General features: G+C 36.1%; 1 protein-coding gene across 1 annotated transcript in view; it reads left to right on the forward strand.

The window, feature by feature from the left end:
• The first annotated feature begins 266 nt into the window (after positions 1-266).
• The window catches only part of PIGK (phosphatidylinositol glycan anchor biosynthesis, class K), a 70,283-nt gene continuing 58,485 nt past the window's right edge, over positions 267-12,064 (forward strand). Inside the window, exons 1-7 of the mRNA XM_009333845.1 lie at positions 267-328; positions 2,582-2,680; positions 6,372-6,507; positions 8,143-8,254; positions 8,623-8,719; positions 9,063-9,180; positions 9,973-10,083. Coding sequence (XP_009332120.1) covers positions 2,616-2,680; positions 6,372-6,507; positions 8,143-8,254; positions 8,623-8,719; positions 9,063-9,180; positions 9,973-10,083 — 639 coding nt within the window. The 5' untranslated portion in view covers positions 267-328; positions 2,582-2,615. The remainder of the gene's footprint in view (positions 329-2,581; positions 2,681-6,371; positions 6,508-8,142; positions 8,255-8,622; positions 8,720-9,062; positions 9,181-9,972; positions 10,084-12,064) is intronic.

Consider the following 12,064-nt stretch of genomic DNA (forward strand, 5'->3'; position numbering starts at 1 on the left):
TGTGGGCTTTTTGTTTTAACTAAGCTGAAAGTGACTAATAGTTCTTTCTCCTTTGTTATTTAGCAAGTTTCAGGGAAAGATTTGGAGCAATTAGCTTGCATGAAATGTGCAAAACAGAATAAGAAAAACTACCTCTCTTGAAGCTTTTGTAAGGTTTATTCAGTGTTAAGGTGTGGTAAACATACGCATTGAACACTGTTTTGTGGAAACAACAAAAATATGAGCGGGATTTTCTTATTGCTGAAAAACATCTAATATTTTCTCCATCTTTCAGGATCAAGCAGAACAGTTCTTTAGAAGTGGACATACAAATAACTGGGCAGTTTTGGTAAGTGTGGTCCAGGTTGTTCTCTTCCAATAAAGTTGACAATTTTTCATCAGGAGCCATAATTGCAACAGTCACTCAAGAATTCTGTTCATTTGAAAGAAATGGAAAGATAAAGATTTGGAAATGAATAAATTTGAAATTGTGCCTGGAAATTTATTATACTGTAATAAAATTATCTTCTCAGTGTGACTGCATTTCAAGCACTCAAAACATCTAGCTACATGGCAGGATTCATAAAACAAAAGTTCTGACAGCATTAAAACAGTTAAATTACCATACTGCATATTGAACAAAAGTGTAATTCTGATAGAGAATTATAGCTCTTTGACCAGAAAGGTACAATTTATTTCTGATTTTTCTTCTTGCTCAATCTGTTAAGTTGTGATAACAGGTTTAGAATAAAATAAATTCAGGCAACATAATGTTTAGATCAACTGTTCTTATTCTAGATTTTTTTTTCTTTGCCATGAATCTTTTATTAGCTTTGAATCATGCTACACAATTGGTTCTTAATCACAATTCAGGTCTTAATGACTAATTTGTTTCAGCATGCTATTGTAATTACTCAGTAGCAGCTGTTTGTTTTCCAGATACTAAAATTGAGCAATATAAAAGGAAAGTTAACGGTAATTAATTGAATTAGAAGGAATGATTTCTGTATTCTACAATGTACAAACTCGAAACTATTAAACCATAAAGTAGTACTTTAATACTATTAACAAATAGGTGCTTTTATTAGTACCCATAAAAACACACAAAGAAAGTGGAAAATTAGGTCCAAGGAGCTATACTTTCTGTCCTCAACAGATTCTCTGCTGGTTGTATTTTTTCAGTAGTTCATGATTAAGCTTTATAACAACTGCTACTAATTCTTTAAGCAGTAAAATAGGGAGGGTTTTACTGCTATTAGGTACTTCAAGCTTGGGATTGTATTGCAGTCCCACCTCATCAGTAGTTTGAATTAATATGCTGCAGTGTGAATAGCTATATTTAAAGCATAGTCACATTTTCCACTGTGTTGTAAGGGCACTAATGGAGGAAAGGGGCAGATGATAATATCTTGAAATGTCACCGCTAGACTGGCCACAGTTAGTTTTCAGAGCTTTAAATCTTGCTGGAAGGCAAATGTTCTGGTCGACTGATTCCTGTGGGCTTTTTTGAAATTCCTAACTGACGGGATCATCAAGACTCAAGGGGATCCTTTCAGGCTGAATTTTTGTTATTATTTAAGCTACTAATTTATTTTTATGGAAGGGGTAAAGAAAAAGATGTTACATCGTGTAACTTTATTTAAAGATGTTTCTATTTAAATTAGAGCTGTACATTTAAAGCTGAAAAATTAAAAAACTTTCTTAAATGCTCGTTCCTGCTTCTCTGTTTTCATGGTTTTAAAGTCACCTCTTCTAAATGCTGCTTCCTTTGTCTGCTTGAAAGACTTGTAGAAGTGAAGGAAATTTGTCTCCAAAGGACAATTGCTGTCCTTGGTGCGGAACAAACAAAAAGTAGTGAACTTAAATTAAACACAAGGACAATGGTAAGGCTACTGAGAGACTACAGCAGATTGCCTCTGAAGGTTTTTGAAATCTCATTGGTTTGAGGTTTTTGAGGACGGATTAAGTAATATCTGACCTAGGGAATAGTTTAAGTACAGGAATGGCTGATCCCCAATCCTGTGCCTGTTAGAACAGTAGAACCTGAACTCCTTTGAGATTTCTGAGAATTTGTATTCAGATTTTGGTTAGAGCTCACTTAGCTCTTACTTTATTATATTTGACTCCTCAAATGCAAATGTCCTCAGTGTATTTTCCCTTGTGTGTGGCTTCTGCATGAATTCACTTATGCCTTTGTGCAAGAATGCTCCCAGAATGGGTTTGCTATTGAGATGAGAACTCTTCCTTTGATTTTTCTTCCATTTGATATGGAGAAAGCAAATGAAAAAATTTAGCTTATCCACTTACTATTGCTGAATTATTCCCTAAAGTGCCACTTTCTATACTTAGTTGGGTTTTATGACAAGTTTTTCATGTTAAGAACTTTTTTTTTTTAAAACTTTCATTTTCGGCATTTGTTGCTTTGGTACAACAAAGATTTATACAGCTTATATCACGAGTTTCTTGGTGTTGCTATGTTCTTTCTGATTTGTTACTAGTTCGTTGGTACTCCTGTAATCATGGTCTTCTGATGCAATGTGCCAGGCCCATTTATATCTTTTACACTATTTAATATGCTTTTTTTTTTCCTTAAAAATTCAAGGTGTGTACATCTCGATTCTGGTTTAATTATCGTCATGTGGCAAATACTCTTTCAGTATACAGAAGTGTCAAGAGACTGGGCATTCCTAAAAAAAGATAGGTGAGAAATCTTGGTGAATACAATTCCTTGCAAATGTGCTATTAAAGTTCTCTTGTCGTCTGAAGCGGTATAAAAATAAATTTCTCTCCCCAGTTTAACTGCAAAAAAGTAAAAAGGAAGGATGTGATCACATCAGTGTATTGAGAAGTGCAGCAATGTTGTTCAAAAGGAAAAGCAACAAGTTATATAATAAAACTTCCAGTTGGAATAGGCTAATTAGATTAAAAACATGAGGAACTATCTGGCCACTAAACTGTACCACTTAGTAGATTGGTGAAAGCGTAATATGAAAATTGATAAATGTATTCAGCAATGACAGTACTACTCTGAGATACAGCTTTTGCTGTAGTTTAATTTCCTTTCAGTGTGGAGATGTTAGCAACCCTAACTGTACTAAAATGTAAGACTTCCACATCTGCAGCTACACTGAGAGTCTCTAAACTAAAGGCCCTGAACAAAGCAGCTCTTACATATTGAAAGTAGCCTTGAAAAATACATTTTGCATGATGTTTTTAGAGAAACCAGAAGCTTTGTCCATACAAATTGTGTTTCTCTAGCAATAGCACAATGGTTAAAATAGTATCCCTTCTCTGACAACAGGATTAGGAAGGTGAACAAACTGTTCTGAAGTGTCTTTTAGTTGTGTTCCTATTGGAAGTTCTAGGGGTACTGGCACAGTTCCATCCAGCTGTTTTGGAATGCAGTTTACTTGTACCAGAACTGCGGAAGCAAATTTTAGGCACCAACATCCATTGAATAATAGGTTATAGGTATCCGTAGGCTCCTATGGAAATTTTGGTGGTCCTGGTTTTTAATGTTAGTTTAGAGGACTGATAGTTCTTCCAGCATGTCTGCCTAAAGAGATATGGCCCGCTTCGTCATTGCAAAATGCATATTCCACTGGATCAAATTTGTATGGCATTTTTTTGTCCAAATCCAAAACTGTAGTTTCTGGAGTCTCCACTTAGCTTCCACTCAACTGTGAACGCAATAGCAGTATTGTCCTGTTTTCTGTGTTTATTTTTAAAAAGAGCGACATCTCGGTTTTTGAAAGAGGGGATGTTGAAACCTAGTTTTTGGAAGCATTTGGGGGCTATAAATCCAAGGGAATGTACTGCCTAAGCACTGTGGGCTGAAAGCCACAGAAATATGGCATTTTTTTTTGCACATCTCATTCAGAAGCATCTGTCTTATCTCCTGTATAGCTTTTGAAGCATAGGTGCCCTAGGCACTACCTTAGAAATTCTTTCACTAGTTCTACCCTTACCCAAGGACTTTCTTCTCTGCATCCATCCATTTTCACTATTAATGTCAAAATAGATGGCAGTTTTAGAAATACTGCAAAAACTACAGCATGGCTGGAGGTTTCTGTTGTTCAGTAGCCTGGTCCGTTTCTCATCCATACCCAAGGATCTGGAAATGTATCTCAAAAAGCCAGCAATGCTTTAGACTGAGGTCAAGAATAAGACATTGGAGAAGACCTAGAGAGAGAGTGCACCTATTTTTTCCCACTTCCAGCAATTTTTACATGGATTTGAGTGGGTTTCTCCCTTAGACAAAGTTCTTCCTCTACCAGTTTCTCTTTCTTTGCTGCAAGACTTCATTCAAAATATTGATAAGACTTAAAAAAACCACCCCAGAATCACATCTTAAAAATAAACATTTGTCACGATTCTTGGGGTTGGGTTTTTTTGGAGGAGTTTTGCATAGCCTCATTTTGAATGCAACTGTGTCAGTTTGGTGGTTTAAATAGATTTGTCGTCCAACAACAGAACTCATTGATAAAATGATTTGTGGTTTTATAACTGTAAGTTGCTCTGGTTTGTTGACATGTGGGCACAATGCTCCAATTTGTAAAAGAAAAGTTTTGCTAAAATAAAGCCAAAATGAATTCAGAAATTCTTTTTGATTTCTGGAATCATTATGCAGTGTAAGTTTTACATCATGAAAATAGCATTAATATGATATACGGTTAGATTACTTTGGTTTAACACGTAAGCTGCAAGTTAACACCTAGATTGTTTTGCTGCATGTATGAACCACTTGTACACCATGGTTCTGTTTAACCGTGGGATATTTCATGTGCTTTTAAGAATGCCATACAGTATACAAACTTTGCATGTTTGTGCTCACCTGTCTGTGCTACTACTATGCAGAACCTTTTACTGAGTGGTGTGTGATTCTTAATTCTTTTTTTTAAGAGACACATTCCTAGCAAAAATACAGTGCTAAACTGTAGGCCTAGTGGTGGCTTAGTCTGAAATAATATCTTCTGACTGTAATACAAAAAAAATGGGTGTACACGTGACTATCTCAGTAAATCTGCAAGGCATTTATTCAACACTTGCTTCCAATTAATTCCCTTTTAATGATACGCTTTTATAAAAATAGTTTTGTACCGCTGTGCATGTGTGGAGAAAAAAAAAATCTTTATTTCTCTTCTATAGTTGTCCTCTGGCTTCTGTCATTACAGCTTCATAATTATGCCAGCATTTTATTCCCATTGAAATAATTTACTTTGATTATTTTTGAGGATTTATGCTTATGTTATTTTGGACAGCATTTCTCTCTCTTTTTTTTTTTCTTTTTTTTCCCCTTTTTCTTTTTTTTTTTCCTTTTTTCCCCCTTTTTTTTTGTACAGTGTGGAGTGTATCAGCGCTTAATAAAGAATAATTTTACTCTTAAAGTGCTCATGCGGACATGTAGGTGAACGATGACAAGCACAGGAATGGTGTTTAAATAGCAGGACACAGTTTAATTTATAACTGTGTGCCTGAGAGTCTGAATTAGCAGCATTCTTTGCAGGATACAGAGCTTTCCTTTTGTACGCATTGTTTGGGAGAACACAAAGATCACAGTCCAGGAGAAACTATATCCAAGACAGGGTTATCCAAGGAAAGGACTGGCTTCACCTTGTTCCAGACATCTCTGGCACGTTCTTCCTAGTGCTAACAGTCTTCAGTGACTACTTGTTATTTCATATTTTGACCTGACCTGACCCTACCAGGTGAAATATAGATCTTTGGCTGCATGCAATTTGGAACAGCTTTATAATGTGCTGGGTTTTTTTTTTCCTCAGTTCTATGAAATGTTGGGTTGTTTTTTTTCTTGGTCCTATGAAGAAGACAAAATGTCTGGTGCCAGCCTACTTGTGTTCTTCAGGAAAATTCCATTAACACAGATAATCATACAGTAGTGTATCAGATGTAGTATAATGGTTTGAGAAATGTTCAGGAGCTCCTCAAATTTAATTAAAATTTGTCATAAAGTTTTTAATTTATTTGTCTGAGGGGGTGTAAACAGGCTGTGATTTCTTCTGTGGAACTGCATGAAATGATTTAGTGCCCCATAAAAATCTCTGGATTTTTTATAAAGAGTTCTGCCAGCCTAGGTCCAGGCAAGTCTGTATCATAAAGTTGCTCATGTCAGCTACTCTTGTGCTCTTCTTTGGCCTAACTTAATCCTGTAGATAAGTAACAGCTAGCTGCATTTCCATGTGTGGTATCTTTATAATGGTGAGGATGTACATAAGGAAATAGGGTATAACTAAGCAAAGTTTCACTTACAATTCCAGGAATCTTCTTAATGTTATAAGCTATTGTTGTAATCATGGGACGGTGTTGTTGTAATTTCCGTTTGACTGTTATGTGAAAACAGAATGGCTGAAATGTTTTTGTCTTATTTTCCGTAGTCATATTGTCCTGATGCTAGCAGATGATATGGCATGTAATCCCAGAAATCCCAAACCAGCTACTGTGTTTAGTCATAAAAACATGGAGCTAAATGTCTATGGAGATGACGTGGAAGTGGATTACAGAAGCTATGAGGTGACTGTGCTTTAATTAAATCACTGGGTCTTTGGTTTTAGTGTCGGTTTAAAGATTTATACAACATCTGTGAAGTCTGAGGAAGTCTTTCTATTCACATTACTGACTTTGGGCTGGGCTTTCATTATCAACTCCCCTCTTTGATACTCGGTTTTGTATTTGAAATTTTTTAAACTAGAAACGTGTTGTGTATTGGCTATTTTAAATAATGGAATCTCCACAGTTAAAAGAATCTATGGAACTCCTTGTGTGTGTTAGGAATACATACATATTACTGAAATTTCTCTTCTTTGGAAATGGCTGGTCAGTGTCTCATCCTGCAAACACCTAACGCCACTGTGAAACTTCTGGCGTGCAAGTGAAATGTTTATTAGGGAGACCTACTTAAATTTCTAATCTTAAGCATATGCTTTTATCAAAATAGAACAAAAGCCATAACTTAATCATTACTGTAAAGTAATTACTATATAGAAATCTCATTCGATCAGCTTTCCATTTTTGTGTAATATTCCTTCAAACAGACAGTGTCTTTACCAGTTGATCTTAAACCATACAATTGATGTCCAATTTAATAGTGCTATATTATCATTACTAAAGTTTTATAGCAGCATGTTTAAGTATATAGTAGATGTTTTATTTCTCTGAAGCTTTGTATAAAGAAGTGAAGATACAACACTGAAATAGAGATGTGTTCTTTTTATCATGTTTTTTCCTGAGTATGGATTTGTTGCTAGCGTTTGAGCTGTGTACATCTGCATGAAGAGGAAGTGGTGTTTGATAGGATGTTTTACAATCACCATCCAGATAGGTCTTACCTGATCACTCAAAGACTTATGTAACCAAAATTGATCTTGTTTTTCCTTTCCTGAGTTGCAGAGGGAATTTAAACTTTTATTTTTCCATGGTAACACACACTAATGTCGGCGTATTTTGTGAGTATATGAGCAGCTTTGGCAGAATAAAGCTATATGCTGACAAGTTTTCAGATCAATGAAAATGTATTTAGAAATCATAATGGTAGTAGACTTATTGGCTATAAATAATAAAGTAACAGGCTGATGTTAGTGGGATAAAGTAAAAGGTACCATGTGATTGTGAACCTGCAGTAAAACCTTAAACAGAAAATGTCTGTTTATGCAGTTTATAACATGCAATATTACGTCTCGTTAGATATGCTGCATATTTTAGTCATAGAATCATAGAATAGTTTGGGTTGGAAGGGACCTCTAAAGGTCATCTAGTCCAGCCCCCCTGCTGTGGGCAGGGACATCTTCAACTAGATCAGGTTGCTCAGAGCCCCGTCCAACCTGACCTGGAATGTTTCCAGGGATGGGGCATCCACCACCTCTCTGGGCAACCTGTGCCAGAAACTTCAAAAAAATTTCTTCCTTGTATCTAGTCTAAATCTACCCCCCCCTTTAGTTTAAAGCCATTCCCCCTTGTCCTGTCGCAACAGGCCCTCCTAAAAAGTTTGCCACCATCTTTTTTATAAGCCCCCTTTAAGTCCTGATAGGCTGCTATAAGGTCTCCCTGAAGCCTTCTCTATTTTAGTGTTCCATTATTTAATTATGTAACCCAGCCTAGAGTTGTTAATATTTTTCTCTTTAGAAAATTACTTTATGCTTCTATTCATAGGTTACTGTCGAAAATTTCTTGCGTGTATTAACAGGAAGAATTCCACCAAGCACACCGCGATCTAAACGTCTTCTTTCTGATGACAGAAGCAATATTCTAATATATATGACGGGTAATTACAGGTTTCTGTATACAATTTATTGATGTTTGTTGTTCAGTTGGATGGGCCTGTTTGAAAGCATGAAATCCCATCAGGAGTCCAAACAGACAAAAGGATCAACAAAAGGATTTTTTTTTCTTTTTTTAGTATGTCATACTAATTAAGAAAAAACCTGTAATGCAGTACTTAGCAAGTATAGTTTCCAGTTTAAATGATGTATGTGTACTGTTCTTAGTGTACTAATATTTTTTTTTTGCTGGAGTCTGTCTGGAGAAAGAGAATTATGTTTGCCTTTTTTTTTTTTTTTAGAAAAATGGTCAACCAGGCTGAATATCTTCCTTTAACCTACATACTTGCCTAACTTCTGATTTTTCTGTCAGGCCATGGTGGAAATGGTTTCCTAAAATTTCAAGATTCTGAAGAAATCACAAATGTAGAACTTGCTGATGCCTTTGAACAAATGTGGCAGAAAAGAAGGTAAGAAAAAAGCATTATTTAGAGGTTAAATACTCTATTTCACAAACATGCCTGAAGTCTTACCGGTAGGCCTTGCTTACCTTCAGCAGTGATCCTACCTGTTGTCCATAAAATTTCATGAACATTTGCATTCCGAAAGAAGAGGTTTAATTTTTGTTTTCCGCTTCCTGCAGTTGCAGCTGCTCGAATGTATTGCTTCAACTAAACTCGCATCTTACAGTCGGTGTGAACTCTTCTGTTCCATAGGTTCCTAGCAGCTGTCCTGGTAACTAAAAAGCAAAGTATGTATATGTTGTTTCAATTTAAAGAGAGACAGGTAAGGAGGCTGTTCTGTTTCTTTCAGGTACAATGAGTTGTTGTTTATTATTGACACTTGTCAAGGAGCATCCATGTATGAACGATTTTATTCACCTAATATAATGGCCTTGGCTAGCAGCCAAGTTGGAGAAGATTCTTTATCAGTAAGTAGATTTTTGTGGTCCTGAAGACAATTTTCAGAATGCCTGAGATAAAAGCACAGGTCCTATTGACTTTTAACTAAAAATTTCCCTTCTAATTGCTGAATGTGTAAGGTATTTAGTTACAGAGTGTGGTTTTGACAAAACTTGTAAGTGTACTTTTCCTGCTTGTTTTTGTGCACTATCCCAAAGAACAAGGCTAACAATGGATTTCTGTGCTTGCTGGCCAGTCTATGCATTGCCTAGGACAGGAAGAAGTTTTATGGGAAGACTACTGAGAGATATGTGTGGGGAATATTCAATCTAGGACTTTTTACACTTCATACACAAAAAAAAATACCCACTACCTTTCACCTGCTGTAATTATATCCCAGCTGAATTACAGAAGGAGTGATAGGAGAGAGGTCCTAGCCAGACCAAAAGCAGCAGGTCAGGATTACCTGAATCTGTACAGTGCTATAAGACAAGCTGTGTCTCCCAGCCCTGTTTTCCAAATCCTAAGAAGCCCAGGGCAGCCCACAAATCTGTACTGGACCATTAAGAAGAAGGGGTTTCCTGCTATTTGGCAAACGTGGAGATTACCAGGATATAGTCTAGAAAAATGAAGATAAACTGTGTTATTCAGCTTGTCAACAGTATGTTTCTCCATGGCTAGTCATTTTCTTTGCGTAATTTGCCTAAGAACAAAAAAACCTATGCTTAACTTTTATAACATGCTATTACATTCTGTTCCCTCTCCTAAATACTGAGTTCTCTCCTGCAAAAGCCCAATAACTGCTGTGTGTTGTTTTTAAGCATCAACCTGATCTTGGGATTGGCGTTCATCTTATGGACAGATACACATTCTATGTGCTAGAGTTCTTGGAAGAAATTCATCCAGCCAGTCAGACAAATATGAATGACCTAGTAAGTAGAATACTCAGGATTCATGAATATGCTAATAACTTTAACAGTTTCAATACTAATTCACTTTGTCCGTAGGGTTCTCCAAATGGTTTTTGTTCTCCTGCTGTTTCTCTTGGAAGCAGCTTCGGGGGGAGGGTCTTTTTGCCATTATTAAATGTAGTCACAGTGTAACACTTTAAGGCTTGTCCTCAGTGTGGAAGTGGTTTGCTGGCTACAGAAAAAATTAACCAAAATTAGCCAGATTTTTTTATTCATTGAAAAATGAATAAAGTATTCATTAAATATTAATTTCAATAGAATGAAGTATTTGCACGTGAAAAACGATAGTAGGAAGCTTCTAAAATCAGCTTAGTGGGTAGCAGACACTTTGCAGATGAGGAAACTGTCACAACAAAAAGCAGCCATTGATATTGTTTTGCAAAGGTGATTAAACAGTTAGAATTCTAACCGTGCACTCACAAATGCCTGCAGAGACTAATTTCTCTGGATATCTGCTTAGGTTCCTGAGCAAGATATGTCCAAATCCATCAGTGTTTGGAGTTAATTATATCTTAGGTAAATATTAATTGTAGCTTTCAGGTATGAGGCAGGAGGAAAAAAAAAACCAAAACCGATAACCTATGACAAAATTTATGAAAATGCCTTTATAACAGTTAGATGTATACACTGGTGAGATGACATAAAAAGTAACCATATTTTATATAGTCTATTAACCCTTTATACCTATTCCAATACTAGTTTCATTGTAGTAATACATTATGCTTTGGTGCCTTGTAGCTGTAAATGCTGACATGCTGTGTCAGTGATCTAAGAGCCACCACTTCCAGAACACATTGTCTTTGATTCATTTCTGTAAAAGGAGCAGCTGCTCAAAAGTTATATGCCACCCTCTGTCTACAGGGGATGGTGTTAGCCTGGCTGCTAGATGTGTAGTAGAATTCACTCTGAACAGCCCCCACTTGACAGATTTTATGGTGATACAGAATTGATTCAGTGACTAAGATTCAAGATTCTTCTACTACCATGGGCATGAAATTCTGTCCTGTAATTTAATACCTTCTGATCATGGAATACAGATAACTTCAAAATCAATCTTGTTAAAGAGGAATATGCAAGCTCTTTATTGATTAAGTATCTTCTTCTAGCCAGTTCATTCAAACAACACTTTTTAGAACTCTGTTCTGTAAACCAAAAAACGAATTGATGTTAAAAAAAAGTCATAAAAAATGAACAGTGGTTTTTACTGCATAAGACACCATCTGGGAAGTGGTATAACTGGTCTAGCCAGCTAGATATTAATCCAGTCGTTGTGAAAAGTATAGAAAACTTGTTAGCTGGCCAAGTAGTTTACCTTTTGAGCTCTTTGGAGAAGATATCTAAACATTCTCCCTTGAGTTTTTGTTTGTATGCCAAATACTCAGGAAGAGCTGTGGGAAGTTATCCCATACTGGTGAATTCCTTACATCATGTAAGTCATCTTACCATACGTCGATCTGCTTATTGTTGCTCTGGGAAGGAAGAGAGTGGACCCAATATATCATGATTTGTGATGATCATGTACTGAGTCATTATATGCAAGTATTTCAGCAAACGTGACCTCTTGATTTCGAGTCAGTGCTTTTCAGGCCTTCATCTAAGAGTTCCAAAATGACATATGGTTAGTCCATGGTAAGGATATAAGCCCATTTATTTGCCAACAGTTATAGGGGATACTTTGGCACTTGAATGCACTGTTAATGTTGTGCTGGTTTAAAAACAAAGACCTACTGCTTATCCAAGTGTGATTTGTTAAAATTAATGCTTTCCAAACTCAGAATAACATACTAAGTGGCTCACTAACTAGCTTTAAAATTACTAGCTAATGTTTAGTTGTTTGATCTTCTGATATGTCAAATGTCTGCTCTTTTAGAAGTACTGTGTATTTGTTACACTGATCCCATCACCTCTTTACTTTCCTCCAACCACTCTTAAAACAGCTTCT

Source organism: Pygoscelis adeliae, unplaced genomic scaffold, assembly GCF_000699105.1.
Source record: "Pygoscelis adeliae isolate BGI_AS28 unplaced genomic scaffold, ASM69910v1 Scaffold10, whole genome shotgun sequence".
Classification (NCBI taxonomy): Eukaryota; Metazoa; Chordata; class Aves; order Sphenisciformes; family Spheniscidae; genus Pygoscelis; species Pygoscelis adeliae.